This window comes from Chionomys nivalis, chromosome 2 (genome assembly GCF_950005125.1).
Source record: "Chionomys nivalis chromosome 2, mChiNiv1.1, whole genome shotgun sequence".
Lineage (NCBI taxonomy): Eukaryota > Metazoa > Chordata > Mammalia > Rodentia > Cricetidae > Chionomys > Chionomys nivalis.
Genome location: NC_080087.1, coordinates 143,341 through 169,113, shown reverse-complemented (window position 1 = coordinate 169,113; position 25,773 = coordinate 143,341). Strand labels below are relative to the sequence as shown.

At 36.5% G+C, this 25,773-nt stretch overlaps 1 protein-coding gene across 1 annotated transcript; it reads right to left on the bottom strand.

The window, feature by feature from the left end:
- Positions 1–1,680: 1,680 nt before the first annotated feature.
- Positions 1,681–11,644, bottom strand: LOC130862741 (olfactory receptor 5D13-like). Its single transcript, XM_057752541.1, has 3 exons — positions 11,613–11,644; positions 9,020–9,093; positions 1,681–2,681 (listed from the first exon to the last, which is right to left on the bottom strand). Exons 1-3 carry the CDS (start codon positions 11,642–11,644, stop codon positions 1,681–1,683), a joined length of 1,107 nt encoding a protein of 368 aa, XP_057608524.1.
- Between the last annotated feature and the right edge of the window lie 14,129 nt (positions 11,645–25,773).

The window sequence follows — 25,773 nt, the reverse complement described above, 5'->3', positions numbered from 1 at the left end:
TGTCCATATGTGTCTTTCATCTGTCACTAAGATTTTCATGGTACCTGTATTCTTTGTCTTATTTTTTTTCTAAAAATATCAAGGCTTTCAGAAGGTATCCTTTGTCTTTGATAGATCATCACAGAACTGTGGGCTAAGCAACAAAGATGTGATGGAGATAAATAATAAATAACAACTGATATAGGAAAGCATATCATTTTAGAAATTTTATTTGGCTTAGAAAGTAACTGTGTGCTATTGTTCAATGTCAAATCACAAATGTGAAGCAACCTACTGATAAGCATATCATTATCACATTATTTTACATTACAGAAATTAACAGGACTAAAATCACAGATGACTTAGAAGTAATCAACGTAGTGAATATTCTAGCAAGATTTGAGTACCAGTTGACTCTTCCATCTCTACCCAGATCAACATTCATTTCAACTTATATCTCATGAAGTAAAATTATTTTGAGATATTCTCAAGTGCATGTAACTTTAGTGCTGAGTACTCAGCCAACACTTATTCTCACAATTTGTGTAGCTGTATGACAGCCTTCACTGAAGTTTGCTAGATAAACTTCGCTGACTCAGACTCTCAGTGATGGATACAAACATATACATATAGAAGGTGGCTTCATGCTAAGCATCAGAATTAAGTCTACCCCTAGATTCAATATCCTACCCTTTGTAGTTATTTGTGATAGATTTACATTACAAAGTATGGATTCCTTCCTATATCCTGTAGTGGGTCCCAAATCTAATTCTAGAGTGGTTGGTTATTACTTTTTTGTTGTTCTGTTTTCTTCTATAAATGAGGATAGTCAGTTATAATGTCAAAATTATAATTAAATGTATAACTATCACGTATGGTTTTTAAAATATTGGGATATACATTAAAAGTCCTTATAAGACAAATAGAGTTTATTTTTATTGTGATTTCATTCCCCACTACATTGTTTCTTGTTCAAAATATTATTTTATTTAAATGTATATAACAATTGGTAGAGTGTTTTGTTAAATGCATGTAACACCTAATTTACAGACCACCAGATATCCCTATGGTTAAATTCCATGATTGTTGATATATTACTGTTTATTTTTAAACACCTAGAAAGCTCCAATTGGATAAGTTTTTTTTACAAATCATTAGTAATAAAGAAAATTACAATATTTGTTTTGGAAATAAGAATCAACAATTCCAAAATAAAAAGAACTTTATTTTGCAATTTGTTGTAGAATATCATTATTGACATTGAACTTTTGAAGATTTTGATATTCCAAAAGACGTCAGTTTTGATTAGCAAGTGAGAGCTGCAAAGATATAGCAATTTACTTCAGGCAATTAAGTAGCCTACTAATTACAAAATAATTTAATCAATTCCAGGTATCTAAATTTTTGTTAGCTAATGACTGAAAAAAAGAAGAAATTTGTTTTATAATGAATGTGTACTAACTTAAAAATTGTGGACATTGAATTTCAAGCACGAAATCTTCACTTAAATAAAAAACTGATGAGTACATTCTTTATTATTTATAGCTAAATACTCAACCTCAAGCAAAAAAAAATGGTTAACCAGGTAACTTGGAGTTAAATTCACTGTCTTCTTTATTTTTTTAGTTTTAATTTTTCTTATCATTATTGAAAGTGTGAGAAATTTTGTACAATATTTCTTTAAAATGAATTAATATGGCATTATATATTTTTACTGATCAACTTCCTGACGGTCTCTTTGACGTCTTTATTTCTGAGACTATAGATCAGGGGATTTAATATGGGGATGAAGACAGTATAGAACACTGAGGCCACTTTGACCATGAGCCATGAGCTCTTTGTGTTTGGTACACAGTAGAGAAAAAGAATTGTTCCATGGAAAATAATTATGGCAGTCAGGTGAGAGGCACACGTAGAGAAGGCTTTTCTCCGGCCCCCAGTGGAAGGCATCTTCATAACAGTGATGAAGATAAAAATATAGGACGTGAGAATGATGACCAGGCTGCTTATTTCATTAAATGTAGCAGAGACAGAAATAATCTCCTGGCTAATGTAAGGGTCAGAATGGGAAACAGCCACAATAGCAGCATGCTCACACACAAAGTTATTTAAAATATTAACTCCTTGAAAGGATAATCTCAGCAAAAAGTAAGTAAGTGTTGTGGAACATATTAGACCCCAAGAGTATGATGCGCCTACTAAAAAGGAACACGGTTTGGGGGACATGGCAACTGTGTAGCGAAGAGGATTACGCACTGCAACAAACCGGTCGTAGGCCATTACTGCCAACATGTAGGTTTCTGTCACCACAAATGTACATGCAAAGAAGAACTGCATGATGCAGCCTGCGAAGGAGATGGTTCTGTCCTCTAAAATCAAGTTCTCTAACAGTTTGGGTATCACAACAGTGAAGTAAGAGAAGTCCACGAAGGACATGTGAGCAAGGAAAAAGTACATGGGGGTATTGCGAAGCTTTGTGTTGACCCTGATGATGGCAATCATGCCCAGGTTTCCCAGTACAGTGACTGAGTATATGGTCAGGAAGAGGAGGAACAGGGGCACCTGGAGGTCCGGGTATTCTGAAAAGCCCAAAAGGATGAAGGTCACTGAAGTAACCTGGTTTTCTTGGTCCCTGAGATAAAACAGAAAAATTGAAAAACAGACGCAATTAATAAGACAGGGTGAAAAATATTTGTAAAGAACTACAAATAATTTTATTTCAGTGGTTAAATTTTTTAATTCAAAATACAAGTTGACATATTAAAATATATGCTTTCATCCTTTGCAGTATAATGTTGCTTACTCCATAATGAAATACAATTCACATGATCAAAGATGGATCACTCAAACATAGCATAAAATTTCATCATAAAATTGTAGAAAGTGTTATTGCATATTGCAGCAGACACACTGTAAACTCATGGTGTATCACGACATATTTTAGTTATAAAAACAGCATCTACAGTAAAACCTTGGATATTTTAATTTCCTAATTATTCAAAATAACTACAGCTACACAAAAATGAAAAGGAGTTACTCCTATATGTGCTATGCTCTTCCAAAATGTCTTAACTGCTTCTTTCTATGATTTTAATTACATTTTTCTTAGAACTGCATTATAAGCATTTACTGACCCTAACTCTACTCAGCATCAAACTAACACTGTTGCAATAAGATAAGAATGACATGTCTGTGTGCCAAAATTAAAGCCTTATAGTATTCATTATATTGTGGTTTTATTGTTTAAAATAATATTAGACTTGTGCCCTCCATATAAAAACTATCATTGACATATACAGGTAGTTTTTCTTCAAATACTACTTTGGATTTCATTAATTCAATACACAACACTTATTATATCATGAATACCTTTACAAATTTCACACAAACTTTATTGAGTCCAAATTCTATAACTAGATCTTTTAAACCTTACACAAATCTCTATTCTTTCTCTGATTCCAATATAACAAAATGTGAGCAACTTAAGAGTTGAAGGAGTAATCTTTTCCACCAGTAACAAATGTGCTTCCAACAACTTCTGAATCGTCTTTTCAACATGTGTAACTTTTCAGTCCATTTCTCATATTTGGTGCTTATCTTAAATCACTTGGTGCCATCTATATTCAGTTGTTTGAAGGCTCTGTGTGCTGTACATATTGTATATGTGGCTGTAAAGTGAAAATTCCTTCCTTTCTTTCTCTGAGATCCATTTTAGGCTTCTCATTACATTTCCTCTAAGTACTGAATATCATATTGAATATTTTATTTATTTTTTTTATATTCAAGACAGGGTTTCTCTGTAGCTTTTTTTGGTTCCTGTCCTGGAACTAGCTCTTCTAGACCAGGCTGGCCTCAAACTCACAGAGATTCGCCTGCCTCTGCCTCCCGAGTGCTGGGAATAAAGGCATGCGCCGCCACCACCCGGCTTCATATTGAATACTTTAGAAACTACAGAATTATCAAATATAATTTGTATCCTCAATTTTTCTTTTGAGAATTAATATGAAGTGATATATGTATACACATATATACATATATAATTACAAATAAGTATATCATGAATGTCTTATAATTGATTACAGTTAAAATGTTTGTATATATAAAGAAAATACATATAAATATATAAACAAATAAAATGCTTTGGAAATATTGGTAATACAAGAACCATAGAATGGGAAATAACATGATAAATTCATCTAGTTAGCAGGACTATGTGGTGATCATAGAAGGTAGATTTACGCATAAATTTTAAAGCCTCAGAAGACTAGGACCTTACATCATTTTCCTTTTAAAATAAAATAAAGTGAGAGTTGAGTAAACTCACCACAACACAGAAAAGTTTGATGTATTTATTTACTTAAGACTCTTAACAAAAATTAATAGGCTCCAGAACTGCCTCTGCTAAGAATTCAATTTATTTTTTAATTAATTAATTGTATAAAACATAATAAAAAACATGAAAACTGAAAGTTTTATTCTACTGTCAAGAAATATTTTAGAAAAAATGACTTCTATTACATAACTTTTACAAAAATGTCTCAGTGAAAACTGAGAGAAACAGAAAGAGAAAAAGCAGAAAAACAGCACCAAACTGTAGCCAACATATATGCCACAAAGACTTTGGGGATGTGAACCCTAGAGAATGTGAGTGAAGAATTTCCCTGGAGGCACAAATCAAACAATTAGATAAACCAAAGCCATGTGTGATATTTTGCTTGTAATTTTATCTAATATTAGCAACATTTTCATAGATAATTTTAATGATTCAAATATCTTATTAAACATTTTATGAGATGGCAGTATTCTTTAAACTTAAATACCTACAAGTAGCTATAAAACACCTATAAATTAATACATAAACGGAGAACTAGCTTTTATGTTATCAGAAGCCATCAGTCAAGTTTCCAAAGGAGGGGAGAAACCAACAGTTCTATCTAGCAATGACTCCTTGAACTACAACAATACCAGCATAGCATGATTCCCCTAAGGGTACTTTAATAGCATACATAGATTGTGGTAACCAACACCTCTCTGATTATACTCAAGATCCAAGCATCAAGAGGGAAGCCATTCCAAGTCAGTAACATAGATAAGTATTCAATTTAGTAGAGTCATACATCTTGGATCAGAACCTACCACTACCACTTCACTAAATCAGCATAATCTTTAACTACTTTCTAAATATTTGTACTTATACAAACAGATAAATGTAGTCTTTACCCTTCATCAAGAGGACTCTTTTCCACAGTCAGAGACCATTACAGAAGATCACAACTAATCAATATGCAGAGTTCTGGAGTCCAGTCTTAGTGCACATATCTAAGAAAAAACTCCTACAACTAAAGTTCAGGGAATATTGCAAAGAGGGGTCAATACACTAAAGAACAAATTTTGGGGTAGCTGAAAGAAGACAATTTAGATCCCAATAAAAAGTGAATTTAATTCTCTGTGTGTGTGGCAAGAGAGAAAAGTTTATACAAATTTACCCAGACTTAATTTTAATAAAAGAAGATAGTTGATCTAGGTCTTTAGGGGCTTGGAAGGAAAGAGGAAGTTAAATACATGAGCAACAAGTATGTACTCAGAGAAAAGGAGGAAGGGCTGCAGAGGGTACAGGGAGAGGGTCTCATGGCAGAAAAGGAAATGGTTACCACACACACATGTCGCACACACATATATGCACACACGTGCACATGTGTACAAACGCACACACATGCACAACACACATTCACACATTCAAACACATTCTCACACACTGTAGAATTTTATATGCTATACAATGACTGTTTCAGGAGTATGATTTGCAGGCTTTGTCTTTTTCTTTTTTCTCTTTTTTAAAATAAGTTTGTATCTTCTAAGCTATTTTTTAAAAAAAATGGGAAAAATGTGTTAAGAGGATTTTGGAAAAATTAATAGAAGATAATCTTTTTTCCCCAGAGAAATGTGATGTTATATTTCAATTCTCCTCATGGAGAGTTAAAAGTTTCAAAAAGTGGTTCTCAGTCTTGTTAATGTGCTGGCTACATAGTGAATCTACAGCTGCTTTCTCCCAAGCATACAGCAAGGATGCCACGTTAATGGGGGGCGGGGGAGGAGGCTTATGGAGTTGTGCCTTGAGGCAGAGACAGAAAAGCCTCCAGAAGGACAGGTGATCTGTATCACCGCTTGAGTAGGTGTGGGCCTGTGAAAGCATCACCTGGACCCTCAGACCTAATGAATGTAGCTCAGAAGCTGGCTTTTGGAGATCATGTTTTTGAAACTCTCTCCTTGACTCTATTGCTTTTGAAGTATGAGAACACAGAGTTAGGGGATGTATGGACAATGTTAGAAAAATAAGGTGAGGTCAAAGGGAACATAGAGTTGTTTTTGTTGTTGTTGTTGTTGTTTTCCTACATCAGGGGCTTACGTTTCAACAGCTATTAACTGTTTTTTCTCTCATGTTTATGCGTGACCAATGGGCCTTGGTATTTTCATCAAGGAGCTGTTTTGTTTTTCCCACTCTCCTTTCTAGAGCAGGATGTCTCCACAGGGCACTGCAGGCAGCCAGTGCCAGATAATTTGTCATAGGAGCCCATCCTGTTTACAGTAGGGCTCTAGCAGCCTTGCAGGCCTCTACCCACTAGATGTAATTAGTATTTAGTATTCTCTCATTAGCAACTACCAAATATTATGTAGGCACAGTCAAGTGTCCTAGGAGGTAAAATCGTCCCAGATGAAAACCACCAGTTGAAAAAAAAAAGGTTCAATACCCAAGCAAGGCATATTTATTAAGTAATAGTATATTTCCTTGTTTTATTAATGCAAACATAAATAACTGACAACCAGAACATGAGAAGGTAGGGTTTCTTGACTCCACAGTTCATCACAGGGGCCTGGTCTCTAATATGTTGACCATGAGTGGTGCTGAGTTCTGTTGAAGGTTGTTTTTGTTGTTGTTTGTTTGTTTTGTTTTTTGTTTTTTGTTTGTTTTTTGGTTTTGTAATAAGGAAACATGGACAAACCATTTGTTATTCAAATATTAAATATAATGTTTTATTGAAAGTGCTCAGCAATTTGGTGAAGAGTATTCAATAAATGATATTCCTATAAAAAAGAGGAGTCAATAAATGATTAAAGTCATTGTTGTTATTATTTATGCGGGGTTCGGGAAGGAGAGACGAGACACGCAAGGTCCCACGTGGGCGAACTTTAATGGGGACAACAGGTAAGGGACGGGGGTGAAGAGACGAAAGGAAAGAGGGGAAAAAGAGGGCGGGTTAAGGTGTTCCCCCGTTTTTAAGGGGGAGTTCAGGTGTGTCTGGGAGAAAATGTCCTGCTCATGCGTGGCTTTCCATTGTACCGCTGGGATTCGTAGTCCACTTAGAGGCTGTATTTTCTGTGCATGCGTGGCCTTGTCTCCAAAAGAACAGCAGTCATAGTACTGTTAAATTTGTTGTGAGGTTGTGTCTCGTAGTAATGTACACCCAGACAGTCTTACTGTCAAAACTGCCTAAACATAAGCCTAACAAAACTATAGTCATGGCAAAAGGGACATGGGAAAGATCAAGAGTCCTCAACCTTTCCAAAGAACTATAAGCTAAGAAGTTCTGAGAGTGAGGAAAACAGTGTTCCTCAAGAAATAACATATGATTATTTATTATCAAATGGTCACCCCCAAAACATTCATATAAGTAACATTATTCAGGAATGCATAAGTATGTATATGTGAATATAGTTGCATGTAACAGCCATTAATGTAAAAAGAGTCATTCATTTGAAAGAGAACAAGGAATGATATATGGGACAAGGGAAGGAAATGGAAGAAAGAAATAAGGTAATTATAATCTCAAAACTAAAAGAATTTTTAAAAAGTCAGTCTGTTCTTGGCCCAGAAGATTCAAAGTCCTCTTCTGGCTTTCTTGGACACTCGATATATGTAGAAAAGATATTCATTTGCTTAAAATAAGAATATAAAACTTTTTTTAAATACAACATAGTATAGATTCACACATAGATTTACAGCTTGAGAAAATTAGGGTCACACATTCCTTTTGTTCTAAAATAAAGAAAAATATAATTTATTCATTTATAATTTTTTACAAGATTAGTGCTCTCTTTAGGAAGCTATAAAAAATAATAATAAAATGGAAACCACCTCAACACTACATTTTGCACAGAACCACAGTAGTCGTATATCCAGAGAAGATATACAAATGCCAAATAATCAGGACTAAAGCAGGTCACCATTGCTAATTGCTAGGGGAAACAAAACCCAGCAGGAACAACTCACTTGCTGATTTTGAGTAAGAAGTGTATTTCTTTATTTCTTTTTGTTTGTATGTATATTTGTTTCATTTTGCTTTGTAGTTTAGATACAGGGTTTCACTGTATATACCTGGCTACAAGAACTTCTTCTGTAGACAAGGATGGCCTTGAATTCAGAGATCTTCCTGTTTTGGCCACCAGAATGCTGGATTAATGGTGTGAGCTGTTATCGCTGTTTTCAGTCAGGTGTGGTGGTGCGCACCATTACTAGCCACCTTGGGAGACAGAGCCAGCTAGATCTCTCTGAGTTCAAGGGCAGCCTGTTCTACAAAGTGAGTTGCAGGATAGCCAAAGCTGAAGAAAGTAAGAGAAGTAAAAAAGAAGATGTAAGTAGGTAGGGAAAGCATGGGAAGTGCATAAAATATATGGAGATCATAGTGTCCTTTTAGTAGTATTGGAGAATATGTAAACCTGTGATATGTTTATGGAAACATGCATGGTGCGTCATCAAGCAATTAATGTGCAAATTTCACATAATCCAGAAATTCTAACTCAAGTAAGTACCAGATTAATTAATACCAGACTCACATATTCATTTTCAGGTGATTTTTACTCACCATAGGGAGATGACAGAACCAAAGCAGGTAGTCATCAACAGATATGCATCCTTCAACATGGATTATCTAAGCAGACATTAGAATAGAGGAAATCAGCACAGAGAACACAAAGTGCACAAATACAACCATGTGTGCCACTTATGAACTTCCTGGATACAACAAACATCCATACAGCTTACCAGGCACAGAAGCTGGGGAAGAATCATCCAGTATGTCCACAACTCTAGTTTGGGATGGTGAAATATTCCGGAGACTGTGGATACAGCAGCAAAACACTGTGAATACATTTGGAAACACCAAATTGTACACTCCCAAGTGTTCATGTGATAAATGTATATCTAGGATATTTTAAGTTAAAGTTCTTTAAAGGTAATAAAACACAGTTATGAAGAAACTAACTTATGTGGGTCCCTAGTTATGACTAAAATATAAACATATTCATATGTGTGTGATGATTTTAAATTCCTGTTAAGAGAAATGCAAAATATCCTTTCATGAAGCTGATCTTTCACAGGTTTGTAATTTTGTGAGTTTAGCCTTCAATAGTTTATCCATCTCTCTATCTCCACACAGGTTTATACAATTGCTCCAACTATTGTAAACTCTTAAAACTGTGTGCTAAATTACTACATATTTTAATCTCAAGATTTGACCTCATAAAGAGTTTAGTGTTAAGGCAGTTAATTGGAAATATTATATGATTTAAAGGAAGAAGAGATGACTGTCAGAGGCTCCTCCTAATGTGTTATACTTAGATAAAAGGTATTTGATCTGTAGAGTCTAAGTCACAAAAGATGATAGTCCTCATTTCGCCTTATGTTTTAAAAAGAGGGTTAAAATTAGCAAAAATATATAACTTTAGATTGACAGATGGTGCTAAAAGGCTTTATATATGATATGGATAAATGCAGCCTAGGACTAAGAGATAGCTGTATGTATTACCTACTTATGTACATTTAAATGTATTTTTAAGTCTCATGCTTTTTGTGTTTACACTTATATTTTATAAAATTATATACTTAGAAATCAATGACAACATAAATATTTCCACAGCATGTACTATTACTCTCTAACTGTTGTAATTTTTTTTCAAATGCTCTAATTATATTGCAAACCTCTTCAGAACAACGGCTATGAAATTTTGTTCTTGTTTGCAAGAAAATTCCACTAGGTGGCAGAATGACACCATAATTCTAATCGATGGGAAAAACAATCTTTTAAGGACAGAGATATTGAATAAGCAACATTTATATTTTTATTAGAATTTGATTATTGATTCCAATGCTTTATCAATAAATTGACAGTAAGAAAATCTTCAGAAATAATAAAAGACATGGCTGAATTTAAATGTTCATATGCTTTTTCCCCTATATTTTAAATTTTGACTAGAAATAATTCTTTGGCTCTTTACCATTTAAACTATCACTAATTTAAAAAAGAAAAGTATAGTTAACTACAAATAACAATTAATATATGACTGAAATCTTAATTTGAAGTTACAATATTTACTAGATTTAATGTTAATGTTAAACATATCAGTGTACTACACATGTGAGCACTCCTTCAACACAAAATTAGTTTTGTGGTGTTTGTTTGTTCCTCATTTTATTTTGGAGGACACAGAGAAGAGAGGGAAGAGAAAAGAAAGAGAAAGAGAGACAGAGAGACAGAGATAGAGACAGAGAGGGAGAGAGAGAGGGAGAGAAGAAAGTTAATTGGGATGTATGTAAAGCATGAAATAATAATTTAAAAAGGAAAAGACTGATATACACATTTGAGGTAAATCCTCTAAATTATAATGAACTTAGTTTCACTAATTAGTAATGAATATATATTATATGGCAATGAATATCTATGCCAATAAATCAGACACTCTGTAGAAAAACTTAGTATAAAATCTTTAAGTAAAAGAAGCACAGAGCAGTGAGTGCCTGAATAGCAGGCAGGCCTCAAGGTCCTCACCAGGGAGTGCGGGCCCCTGCTGCTGGGGCTGCAGGGTCTGCTGTGCTCTCCTGGACCTGCCCTGCCTGCTTCCTTCTTCCCTTGGTCCCTGGCTCTTTGGGCTACCAGGTGTCCCTGTGTAGGTGCTGAGAAGTTCCATCTGGACGCGTCAGTGTGTGCTATTCTGGGGCGGACTGTCCCGGAAGAGAGCACAAACCCCCTTCCCCTAGCTCCTGCAGCAGGGCTTTCTTTCCTACACACATGCCCCCCCCTCCCCCCAAGCCTGCCTTGTCTGCAAGGTCCTTTGCTGAGGATCAGCTTCCTACTCCTACACTAAGGTTACCCACCCAGAGCAGTGAGTGCCTGACTAGCAGGCAGGCCTCAAGGTCCCCGCCAGGGAGCCCGGGCACCTGCTGCTGGGGCTGCATGGTCTGCTGTGCTCTCCTGGACCTGCCCTGCCTGCCTCCTTCTTCCCTTGGTCCCTGGCTCTTTGGGCTACCAGGTGTCCCTGTGTAGGTGCTGAGAAGTTCCATCTGGATGGGTCAGTGTGTGCTATCCTGGGGCGGACTGTCCCAGAAGAGAGCACAAACCCCCTTCCCCCAGCTCCTGCTGCAGGGCTTTCTTTCCTACACATGCGCCTCCCTACCCCCAAGCCTGCCTTGTCTGCAAGGTCCTTTGCTGAGGAATAGCTTCCTGCACCTACACTAAGACTACCCACCCAGAGCAGTGAGTGCCTGCCTACCAGGCAGGCCTCAACAACCCCGAAAGGGAGCATAGGCACCTCCAGCCTGTGCTTCAGGGTCGCCTGTGTTCTATTCAACCCCGACCTACCCCCTGCATTCGCTCTTTTGTCCGCGGGTCATTGGACTACCAGACGTTCATGTTTTGGTGTTGAGGAGTCCATCTGGGAGTGAACGGTTCCTGCCCCTACACTGAGGAGATACACCCAGAGAGTTAGTCACAGCAATGACTGGACCAAGACACCAGGCCTCTCCTGGCTCCATTTGAAGGAAAAGATGGGCAGGCTTCAATGCAAGAATTCCTCCAACAGCCTGAAAGGCAACGTGACATCACCAGAATCCAGGAATCCCGAAATAAGAAGAATTGTACACCCTATTCCTGAAGAATTAGAAGAATTTGACCCAAAAGTGAATTATATGAAAATAATAGAGGACCTTAAATAGGAGGTGAAAAACTGCCATATTCAATTAGAGATTACAAACAAAAAGGTAGAGGAAATGAATAAATCTCTCAAAGATACCCAAGAAAACCAAGAGAAACAAGAAAAAGTAATCAAACAGGTAAGGGAAACGGTTCAAGACTTGAAGAATGAAGTGGAAGTAATAAAGAAAACAAAAACCGAGGGAAGGATGGAGAGGGAAAATCTGGATAAATGAACAGGAACTACAGAGACAAGTACTACCAACAGATTACAAGAAATAGAAGAAAGAATCTCAGACACTGAAGATACCATAGAGAAAATAAACACACTGATAAAAGAAAACAGCAAAACCAACAAATTCTCATCACAAAACATTCAGGAAATCTGGGACACAATAAAAAGACCAAACCTAAGAATAATACGGATAGAAGAAGGAGAAGAAGTACAGCTCAATGGTCCAGAAAATATACTTAATAAAATTATAGAAGAAAACTTTCCCAACCTAAAGAAAGATATTCCTTTGAAGGTCCAAGAAGCATACAGAACACCGAATCGACTGGATCAAAAAAAAAAAAAAACTCCTCGTCATATAATAATCAAAACACAAAACATACAGAATAAAGAATATTAAGAGCTGCAAAGGAAAAAGGTCAAGTTACTTATAAAGGTAAACCTATCAGACTTACACCTGACTTCTCTATGGAAACCATGAAAGCCAGAAGGTCCTGATAGATGTACTGCAGAAATTAAGAGACCATGGATGAAAGCCCAGACTACTATACCCAGCCAAGCTTTCATTCACTATAAATGGAGAAAACAAAATTTTCCAGGATAAAAACAAATTTAAACAATATGTAGCCACAAATCCAGCCTTACAGAAAGTAATTGAAGGAAAATCACAACACAAGGTGTCCAACAATGCCCACAATATCTCAGACATCTAATGACCCTTCACCAGCACAACTTGAAGAAGGGAAACACACAAACCCTACTATGAAAAGAAAGAAAGAAAGAAAGAAAGAAAGAAAGAAAGAAAGAAAGAAAGGAAAAATGACCGGAGTTAAGAACCACTGGTCATTAATATCACTTAATATCAATGGACTCAACTCACCTATAAAGAGGCACAGGCTAAGAGATTGGATAAGAAAACAGGATCCAACATTCTGTGGTTTACAAGAAACACACCTCAATTACAAAGACAGACATCTACTCAGAGTAAAGGGCTGGGAAAAGGTTTATCAAGCAAACGGACCTAAGAAACAAGCAGGTATGGCCATACTAATTTCTAAGAAAGTTGACTTCAAACTAAAATCAATCAGAAGAGATGGAGAGGAACATTTTTTACTCATAACAGGAGCAATTCATAAGGATGAAGTCTCAATCCTGAATATCTATGCCCCTAATATAAAAGCACCCACTTATGTAAAAGAAACATTACTAAAACTCAAGGCAGTCATCAAACCACACACACTAATAGTAGGAGATTTCAACACTCCTCTCTCACCAATGGACAGGTCAATCAGACAGAAACCTAACAGAGAAATAAGAGAATTAATGAAGGTAATGAATCAAATGGACTTAACAGACATCTATAGAACATTCTACTCAAATAGGAAAGAATATACCTTCTTCTCTGCAGCGCATGGAACCTTCTCGAAAATAGACCACATACTCAGTAACAAAGCAAACTTACACAGTTACAAAAAAAATCAGCAACCACTTGTGTCTTATCAGATCACCATGGATTAAAGTTAGAATTCAACAACAATGCTATCTCCAGAAAGCCTACAAACTCATGGAAACTGGACAGTCAACTACTGAACCACACCTGGATCAAGGAAGAAATAAAGAAAGAAATTAAAGTCTTTCTTGAATTCAATGAAAACGAAGACTCAACATACTCAAACCTATGGGACACTATGAAAGCAGTGCTAAGAGAAAAGTTCATAGCATTAAGCGCCCACTTAAAGAAAACGGAGAAAGCACACATTGGAGAATTAATAGCCCACCTGAAAGCTCTAGAAAAAAAAGAAGCAGACTCACCTAGGAGAAGTAGAAGACTGGAAATAATCAAACTGAGGGCTGAAATCAACAAAATAGAAACACAGAAAACAATCCAAAGAATCAATGAAACAAAAAGCTGGTTCTTGGAGAAAATCAATAAGATTGATAAACCCCTATCCAAACTAATCAAACAGCGGAGAGAGAATAGACAAATTAACAAGATCAGAAATGAAAAGGGAGACCTAACCACAGACACAGAGGAAATTCAGAGAATCATTACATCTTACTACAAAAACCTGTATGCCACAAAATTGAAAAATGTAAAAGAAATGGACACTTTTTTAGATAAGTACCATATACCAAAGTTAAACCAGGACCAGGTGAACAACCTATATAGACCTGTTAGTCGCGAAGAATTAGAAGTTGTTATCAAAAACCTCCCTACCAAAAAAAGCCCAGGTCCAGACGGCTTCAATGCAGAATTCTACCAGAACTTCCAAGAAGACCTAATACCTATACTCCTTAATGTATTTCACAATATATAAACAAAGAAGTCATTGCCAAATTCCTTTTATGAAGCTGCAGTTACTCTGATACCAAAACCACACAAAGATACAACCAAGAAAGAGAACTACAGGCCAATCTCACTCATGAACATAGACACAAAGATACTCACTAAAATACTGGCAAACCAAATCCAAGAACACATTAGAAAAATTATCCATTATGATCAAGTAGGCTTCATCCCAGAGATGCAGGGCTGGTTCAACATACGAAAATCTATCAATGTAATCCATCATATAAATAAACTGAAAGAAAAAAACCATATGATCATTTCATTAGATGCTGAAAAGGAATTTGACAAAATTCACCATCCCTTTATGATAAAGGTCTTAGAGAGATTAGGGATACAAGGGTCATACCTAAGTATAATAAAAGCTATTTATAGCAAGCCAACAGCTAACATCAAATTAAATGGAGAGAAACTCAAAGCTATTCCACTAAAATCAGGAACACGACAAGGCTGTCCACTCTCTCCATACCTCTTTAATATAGTGCTTGAAATTCTAGCGATAGCAATAAGACAACATAAGGGGATCAAAGGGATTCAAATTGGAAAGGAAGAAGTTAAAATTGCATTATTTGCAGACGATATGATAGTGTACATAAGCGACCCCAAAAACTCCAGCAAAGAACTCCTACAGCTGATAAACACCTTTAGTAGCGTGGCTGGATACAAGATCAATTCCAAAAAATCAGTTGCCCTCCTATACACAAAGGATAAGGAAGCAGAGAGGGAAATCAGAGAAGCATCACCCTTCATGATAGCCACAAATAGCATAAAATATCTTGGGGTAACCCTAACCAAGGAAGTAAAGGATCTATTTGACAAGAACTTTAAGTCTTTGAAGAAAGAAATTGAGGAGGATACCAGAAAATGGAAGGATCTCCCTTGCTCTTGGATTGGGAGGATCAACATAGTAAAAATGGCAATTCTACCAAGGGCAATTTATAGATTCAATGCAATCCCCATTAAAATCCCATCAAAATTCTTCACAGATCTTGAGAGGACATTAATCAACTTTATATGGAAAAACAAAAAACCCAGGATAGCCAAAACAATCTTATATAATAAAGGATCGTCTGGAGGCATTACCATCCATGACTTCAAACTCTATTACAGAGCTTCAGTATTGAAAACAGCTTGGTATTGGCATAAAAACAGAGAAGTCGATCAATGGAACCGAGTAGAAGACCCTGATTTTAACCCACAAACATATGAACACCTGATTTTTGATAAAGGAGCTAAAAGTATTCAATGGAAAAAAGAGAGCATCTTCAACAAATGGTGCTGGCAGAACTGGTTGTCAACGTGTAGAAGAATGAAAATAGATCCATATCTATCGCCATGCACAAAACTCAAGTCCAAATGGATTAAAGACCTCAATATCAGTCTGAACACACTGAACCTGATAGAAGAAAAAGTGGGAAGTACTCTACAACATATGGGTACAGGAGATCACTTCCTACGTTTATCCCCAGCAGCACAGACATTAATGACAACATTGAATAAATGGGACCTCCTGAAAATGAGTAGCTTCTGTAAAGCAAAGGACACTGTCACTAAGACAAAAAGGCAACCCACTGACTGGGAGAAGATCTTCACCAACCCTGCAACAGACAAAGGTCTGATCTCCAAAATATATAAAGAACTCAAGAAACTAGACTTTAAAATGATAATTAACCCAATTAAAAAATAGGGCACTGAACTGAACAGAGAATCCTCAACAAAAGAAATTCAAATGGCCAAAAGACACTTAAGGTCATGCTCAACCTCCTTAGCGATAAGGGAAATGCTAATTAAAACAACTTTGAGATACCATCTTACACCTGTCAGAATGGCTAAAATCAAAAACACCAATGATAGCCTTTGCTGGAGAGGTTGTGGAGGAAGGGGCACACTGATCCATTGCTGGTGGGAATGCAAACTTGAGCAACCACTTTGGAAATCAGTGTGGCGATTTCTCAGGAAATTTGGGATCAACCTACCCCAAGATCCAGTAATACCACTCTTGGGAATATACCCAAGAGACGCCGTATCATATGACAAAAGTATCTGTTCAACTATGTTCATAGCAGCATTGTTTGTAATAGCCAGAACCTGGAAACAACCTAGATGCCCTTCAATGGAGGAATGGATGAAGAAAGTGTGGAATATATACATATTAGAGTACTACTCAGCGGTAAAAAACAATGACTTCTCGAATTTTGCATGCAAATGGATGGAAATAGAAAATACTATCCTGAGTGAGGTATCCCAGACCCAAAGAGAGGAACTTGGGATGTACTCACTCATAATTGGTTTCTAGCCATAAATAAAGGACATTGAGCATAGAATTTGTGATCCTAGAGAAGCTAAATAAGAAAGTGAACCCAAAGAAAATCGTATAGTCATCCGCCTGGAAAGGGGAAGTAGACAAGATTGCTGGGCAAAACGTGGGAACTAGCGGGTGAGGTGGCTTGGGGCTAAGGGGAAATGGGATGAGAAACGTGAGAAGGGGAGGATGGGAGGAGCTTGAGGGATTGGGATGGTTAGGATATAGGAAGGATGGATACGGGAGCAGCGAAGTATATATCCTAACTAAGGGAGCCATCTTAGGGTTGGCAACAGACTTGACTCTAGAGGGGCTTGCAGGTGTCCAGGGAGATGTCCCCAGCTGGTACCTTGGGCAACTGAGGAGAGGGAACCTGAAATGATCCTATCCTATACTGATGAATATCTTACATATCACCTTAGAACCTTCATCTGGCGATGGATTGAGATAGAGACAGAGACTCAATTTGGAGCAACAGACTGAGCTCTTAAGGTCCAAATGAGGAGCTGTAGGAGGGAGAACATGAGCAAGGAAGTCAGGACCACGAGAGGTGCACCCACCCACTGTGACAGTGGAACTGATCTATTGGGAGCCCACCAAGGCCAGCTGGACTGGGACTGAATAAGCATGGGTTGAAACTGGACTCTCTGAACATGGCGAACAATGAAGGCTGATGAGAAGCCAAGGACAATGGCACTAGGTTTCGATCCTAATACATGAACTGGCTATGTGGGAGCTTAGCCTGTTTGGACGATCACCTTCCTGGACCTAGATAGAAGTGGGAGGACCTTGGTCTTCCCGCAGGGCAGGGAATTTGTACTGCTCTTCAGTATCGAGAGGAAGGGGGAATGGAGTGGGGGGAGGAGAAGAGGAGTGGGGATAGGGAAAGGGGATTGGGGGGAGGGGCAATATTTGGGAGGAGGGGGAGGGAAATGGGAAACGGGGACAGGTGGAAATTATAATTAAATAAGAATAAATATAATTTAAAAAAAGAAAAAAAAGTAAAGGAAGCACTTACTAATACATGATGATATCTACTATACACAAAAACAACTTCAATCAGGATTGAAAGGCAGACAGACAGAAGGAAAGAAAGATATGAAGAAGGAGGGAAGGAAGGGAAGGGAAAGGAGGGAGGGAGGGATAGAGGGAGGAAGGAAGGAAGGAAGAGACAGAGAAATCAAGCAAGCAATGCCTACTGCAGTGTATGAGCCATCTGTGCCTATGAAAGTATGAATTGCCTATTGGAAGAAAATATTTACTAAAAACCAAAATAACTGGATGTCCCATCATGTTGTCACCATCTTATATATGTATTGTAACATATTCTGATTAGATGATTCAACAAAATAAAAGAGCTATTGGGACACTGTTGAGATGGCACCATTACCTAAAGCCATTTGTACATACAATGTCACACTTTTCAGAATGAGAGGATTCATTTCTAAACATCATTTTATTAATTCTATGTTAATGTCATACAATATACTTGATCATATTCAAACACTGTATTAGTCACTTTTCTGTTCCTGTGATAAAACACATGACTAAAGTTAACTTAGTATGAGAGAGTACATTTTGGCTTAAGTGAAGAACCCATCATGGCAAATAGGAACTCCACCTTCTCGATTATTTGGAGATTCTTTAGGTGGAGTTCTGGCCTTCAGCTGTTCTTCCCTGCTAGAGCCTTCTGATTATAGTTACTAAAAGCTGTGCCTTGCCTTGAAGATCAGAGGATACAGTTTTCACCTGTTGACCCACTTGACTGTTGGGTATATAAGCCTCCATGGAGCTATTGAATATAGGGCTTCTTACCAGTAGTGACTAGAGGTCCGTGTCTCTATCTCTCTGTCTCTTTGTGAATCTTTGTGTGTTTCAACCTCCAACCCCTTGCCTGAAGCTCGGCGAACTGAATTCTAGCACATAGAGCACAGACGGGGCGCCCAGTGAGTGGCAATCAAATTATTTAGGAAGTCTCAACTGCACTAGCTTTCATACACCCCTTCAAATACCCTTCAATTCTATCAGACTATCCCCAAATTCCCTTTCTCTACAACCCTTTCAATTCTTCTTCCCACCTGCCCCTTCTAATTCAGTCCTCCCCCTGGATCTACAGTTGTAACTTGGTTATCATTTACATGATATCTAGAGCCATGTAAGGAAATGCTTAATATATTTATCTTTTTGGGTCTATGTTACCTCACACGGAATTATTATTTTTTCTAATTTCATCCATTTGCCTGTTAATTCTTTTACTAATATATTTTATTTGCTGAGTAATACTGCATTGTGTAAATATGCTCCATTTTCTTTATCAATTTATTTGTTGACTGACATTTAACTTGTTTCCAGTTTCTGACTTTTATGAATAGAGCAACAGTAAACATGATTGTAAAGATGCAGCTTGCAGGGAACTCTCAATCTGAATATGGCCTCACAGACAAGGTTGAGAGGGTAGTTGGGAATAAGAAGACTCATGCAGAAAGTCATCAAAACAGAATGTGGAACTACACTCGTTGTCCACCTATGCCTGCCTGGATCATACTGTCATGCCTATTTGATTAAAGGGATTTGCTGTGCTTGCAAAGAAAGACAACCAAATCCCAATGTTTTTCTAGCACCTTATCTGTTAAAAAGTAAGGCACAGTCCTGAAGACAAAACCAATTTCTCGAGAAAAAAGAAACATTTGTTTACAATTGAATGTAGTGGTATTTTTCTTTGGAATACTAGCTCACAAATAATGACATGGAGACTTATTATGAAAGCTCAACCTCAGTCTAGGCCTTTTTTCCCCATCTAGCTTTTATGACTTAAATTAACCCATATTTTTATCTATGTTTTTTCATGAGGCTTATTACCTAATCTCATCAATGACCACCCTGCTTCTTCCAGGTCTATCTGGCAACTCTACGTTTCTTTTTTCCAGAGTTTTTTTTCTCTGCCCTGAAGTCCTGTCTGTATTCTTCTAGATATTGACCATTCTGTTTTTCATTCACCAATCACAATGTACCAATATCTCACAACTGTAAATTTGCTTAATTGCAAAGAGAATTTAATTGTCATGTTTTCTCTCCTCCGTCTAGAAGTCTAAGAATGTTCAGTACCAGAGAACTCATTTCTAGAGTTGCTGAAGAGAACATATCCCCTCATCTTATTTAATCACCACACTTATTTAATGACTATCATCTGTATATTTTCTCTTAGATTGTCCTTTATTTTGTTTTTAAAACAACCTTCAACATAAACTGCTAAACAAAAATGAAAGGAAGGAAAAGAATCCATTATAGTAGGGTAGAGACAAAGTCAGAAGAGGCAGTTGTGTTGACAGGACAAGTAAGCAGGCAGACCATATCATTAACAACAATTACTTGGTTAGAAATAACCAGAAGTAGACTGAGGTTTTAACACCACAAGCCCTTCATGTTTATGTACTTCCTCCAGTAAAACTGAACCTTCCCATATCCTCTCTAAGGAGCATGACTAATTGAAGATCAGATGATCAAATGCTTGAGCCTTTCTGGGACATTTCTCACTCAAATGAATCCCTACCTCCAACCAAATCCACTCTACTCTACCTACATATGATGTGGGAGTGTCATATATCAATGTGGAGTAAACAGAATAGAATGCTGGGAGGAAGAGGAAGTGAGCTCAGACTCCACAGCTCTGCTTTCTGGAGCAGATGCCATGCTCCCCTCTCCCGGGTAGATGCAGGGCAGCTCCTCTCAGGGGCAGACGCGATTGAAGCAAGCCGCCAGGTCAGACATGCTGAGTCTTTCCCGGTAAGACTGGTGCTACGTAGATTATTAAGGATGGGTTGATCGGAATATGAGAATTAGCCAGTAAGGGCTAGAGCTAATGGGCCAAGCAGTGTTTTAAAAGAATACAGTTTGTGTGTTGTTATTTTGGGGCATAAGCTAGCTAGGCGACCAGGAGCTGGGGCGTCAGGAACACAGCCCGCAGCTCCCACTACATACATACTCATCCAATTTATGTCTCTTTCTCTCTCTGTCTGACTACCTGTGTCTGACTCTGTCTCGGAGTGTTTCTCTTTGTCTGTCTGTCTCTTTCTCAGTCCCTCTGCTTCTCTCTGTTTTTGTGTTTCTGTCTCTCGTCTCTGTATCTTCCTACCCACAGAGTTGTGTGAATTAAGCCCAATTTGTGTTGCCCAAATATTCTTGCATGTTTTGCCTGCCTTAGATTGATGCAATACTAGTCAAGAAACTAAAGGCAATTCTCTCTCTTATACTATCTATCAGTCCCCACTAGCACCTCAGCTATGGGAGAGAATATATGCCTACTTCCTGATGGTTGATGTCTGTCTATATTTCTACACATTCCTAGGATTTTTATTTTTCTAACGAGCTTCTGCTCTTGTGTACTACGTCATATCTGCTCCTTGACCAAATGTGAGTCTCTGTGTTAAATACCAAAAAGAAGCTCCTTGAAGAGGATTAAGCAATGCACTATTCTAAGGGTATAATGATAAATCAATAGAAGTCATTTTAATATTATATCCATTTAACAGAACTATAGTAGCAGCCTCTCCTCTTGGTTCTTTGTGATAGTTTTAATGATAATGGCCCCTGTGGACTCAAATATTTTAATGCTTGGTTCCCAATCGGTGGGCCTATTTTGGGGGAAGTGTATCACTTGTTTACAATTGATGGGGAAGTGTTTCATTGCATGGGCATCAAAATTTCAAAAGTCCATGTCATTCTCAGTTCTTGTGCTTATAGATTAGGATGTACGATCTCAGCGACTTCCCTAATGCCATGCCGATATGTCTGCTGCCATTCTCCCTGCAATAATGGTCATGGGCTCTAACTAACCACCTAAAACTGCATGTCCTAAGAAATTCTTTCATTTATATGTTTTCTAGGTCATGCATGGTATCTCTTTACAGGCATCATACAACTAACCAAAACTACCTATTAACTCTCTAGCCACAGGTTTTTGGACATGCAATAATGGTGTCACATAGTAGTTCCATCTTATAAAATGGTCCTGAAATCACATCAGAGCAGTTTTTTCATTCCATAAAATTCATGCTACCATTGTAATAACTGGCATGTGTCAGCAGGTCATGAACTGCAGCTCTCAGGGCATGTAGCTGGATAACATTGATGATTGCTTTCATCTCTAGTAGGTATTATCACATTCTAGGCATATTAAAAACAACCTATAATGATGAATCCTTTACAAAGGTACTTGCTTGATGTCTCTATTTTTTATGATTTGTGTATTGTGTCTTCAATAACAGTCTTACATTCAATTTTTAGAGGGTGACCAAGAAAAATGACAAGAATTTAAAATGATTGAGAGTTTATGGGACCTCTTGGTTAACAACTCAAAAGGGAGGTAGCCTATTTCTTTTACCTGGGTATTTATTTATTTGTTTGTTTTTCTGCATTTATATATTTTTGCTTGCTTATTTTTATATATGAGTGTTTTGCCTGTATATATGTATGTGCACTTTATGTGTGTCTGGCACCATGAAGACCAGAAAGGAGTAGTGGCTTCCCGCTATTGGACTTATGAACAGATGTAGGGTACTATGTGGGTGTTGAGGACTGAAGTCAGGTCCTTGGCAAAAAGAGATTTTCTTAACTACTGAGACATCTCTCTGGCCATTAACATGTGTTTTTACTCGTTATAATGTGATGTATAGCTCGGGCATTGTTACAAGAAGTGTTCAAAAATATACCCATACACAAAATAAATATGCATGCACATACATATACATCTATGTATACATACATGACCAAAACTGCAAGAAATAGAAAATTATCTGTTTATATCTGTACCCTATTTTTAAATGGGTTATTTGATTTATTGACATGTAGTATATTTTTTCAATATATTTGGGATCAGAGGTGAAGCTGGTAAAAATCTTTTTCCAATTTATAGGCTGCCATCCTGTCCCAAGGATGGTGTCCTTTGGAATTTTTTGAAAGACAATAGCTGATTGAGAGAAACATAAAACAATTCCACTAAATTCAGAAAAAATATAAGCTTGTCCTCTCCCCATACCGATTCAATATGGATGGAGAAATAACATAAAAAAGATAAAGAGGATAAAAACTGGAAAAGAACAAATCAGAATATCTTTACTAGAAGATGATAAGTTAGTATACATAAGAGATCCTAACATTTCCACCAGGAAACTTTTCACAGCTGAAAAACACTGTCAAAAAAGTAACTGGATACAAAATTGACTAATATCAATAGCCCTTGTATAAACAAATGACCAATGGACTGAGAAGAGCCAGGGAAAGAAAACTTTTCACAATAGCCTCAAATAATATAAAATATCTTGGGCTAAATAATGATGCAAGTGAAGAACTTGTATGATAAAGTCTCTGAAGAAAAATTGAAGATTTATAAGAAAAATGGAAAGATCTCCTATGTTCATTGATCAGTATTATTAATGTAGTAAAAGTGGACATCTTACTAAAATCATTCTGAAGATTCAATAAAATATGCATCAAATTTCCAACAAAATTCTTCACAGACCTCGAAAGGACAATTTTCAGTTTTTTATGGAAAAACCACACCAGAAAAGGGTTACCTAAAGCAATCCTGAGCAATCAAAGAACTGCTGGAATTTTCAGTGGTCTTGATTTCAAATTGTATTACAAAAGTATAGCAATAAGAACAGCAAGGTATTAGCAAAAAAAGAAGAAATGATTATTAATGAAATCAAACTGTAGGCCCTGACATAAATCTACACACCTACAGACACATGATTTTTTTTTTATAAAGATGTATACTGGCAAAAAGGCAGCATCTTCAAAAATGGTGCTAATCAAACTGGATGTCTGCTGTAAAAAAATGTAAATATATCCATGATCATCACCCTGTACAAAACTCAAGTTCAAATGGATTAAAGACCTCAAGAGAAAATTGCATACAGTAAAACTGATATATGATAAGGTGGGAAATATCCTTAAACTCATTGGCACAAGAGAAGACTTTTTGCACAGAGAACAATCTTAGCATAGACACTGAGATCAATAATTAATAATGGGCCATCACAAAACTGAAAAGTTTCTCTATGGATCTCTGATATTTATTGAGTTTTCATCCAAGTTAAATAAATGAGTTCCAGGTTTATTGAGAGAATTCCTTCCAAACAAGGTAGAGAACTATTAATGAAGACAGAGGAAGTCAACTTTCAATCTCTGTACTCATTCATATATACACGTAATCTCCAAAATTTGCATACACTTACATGAACACACACATACTACACATGCAGAGAGAGAGAGAGAGAGAGAGAGAGGGAGGGAGGGAGGGAGGGAGTGGGGGATGAAGGCAAGCAAGCAATGGTGTTAATTTTTAAAAGGTTCCATTAGATAATAGCATATACTTTATGGAATTTGTGGGAAAATCCAAAAACTGTAGCTAGAGTTATCACTTACATTTTTCATAAATTTGCCAAATTAAGTTTCCAATTCTATCATTATTTTTATTGTTTTTGTTGTTCAATATCTACGTTTTGTTTTTTGTTTTTTGTTTTTTTTTTTTTACAATCAGTTTCCCATGACTACCTCCTCACCACAATGACAGGTGATTTTATTGTGGCTTTCTGATATTCACAAATAATGGATTCATTGATGCTTGCCCTTTTTAGACTTCTGAACAAAGTTTTAAAAGAAAGTTCTGCTTAACCTTGGTCAGCTGATCTCAGTGAGCTACTCTAGACACAGTGATGCTGTACTGCATTTCTGACAGCACTGTACCAGTCCAGAAAACTAGTTTGTAAGTGAACCGAAACCATGTTTTCACTTCCCCTATGGACTAAAGTAAATGTGATATTGGAAGAGAGCTGTGAATATTTGCCAATACGCATGACATCAGCTTCCTTACCTCTTCAGTTATATTAACTAAAGTTAGAAAGTCAAGTTTGATTTGGAAACGAACCACAAGCCTTTTCCTTCAAAACAAGTAAGTTTTATCTTCAGGTTATACAAAATTACTTGTAAGTTAAAACTTACTAACACATATCCATTACATTTAATGGAAGATTGGAAATTAATAGTAGCTATGGATCATGCTGCATAAAATTTAAATCAAGTGGATGACAAATTAAATTAATTTCCTATATCAGCTATCAATAAAAATTCTGCATGGAATAATATGAATCCTGCTTTTATAATATATTTTTCAAATATAAATGGAATGATTATTTATGATTTTTCTACTTTTTGTTTAAAATTTTAGGGACAATTTGCATATAGTTGAATAAAAGAAAAAATTCATTATGTTTGTTCTTTGACAATTTCATATGTATATTTTTATTATGTTGGTTCTTTGACAATTTCATACATATTATGATTACTTTCTCTTCCCATCTTTTTTGACCTTTCTCTATCTAATCCACTTCCTCTATCAATCCTTTTCCACGATTGAAAGCTTTTCATTTTGTTTTATATCCGTTTAATTTAACCAGAGTCATATGTCAATTACATTGTAAGTATGTACATTACATTTTAAGTATTCATTGGAGCCAAGTGAGGTAACCAGTGAATAACTGATTACATTTTAGTATTGTAGCTAATTTATGAAATAATGAACAATTTCTTATCTGTTTGAAAATCTTGCTAACAAACAAAGCAGATATTTATCTTCCTAAATAGCAATCTTAGTCTATCCTTTGTGATTTTGGGATTTGACAACCTTGCATAATACCTACCACAGAGTAAGCAGTGACTGAAAGATTAATTTTATGTAAATTAACAGAATTTGAGTTTTATTTTCCTTTCATGACAGACAAAAATATTAGATTCAGAAACTTTGTATAATTAATCCCAAAGTCAGATAATCAAGATTCAAAACAAAATTGATTCATTTAGTCTAGTTTTGTTTTATTCTGTTTTGCTTTCAATTATGTTGTTGTAAAGGAAAACTAACATGATGTCTCTAATACTCATAAAGATAGAATTT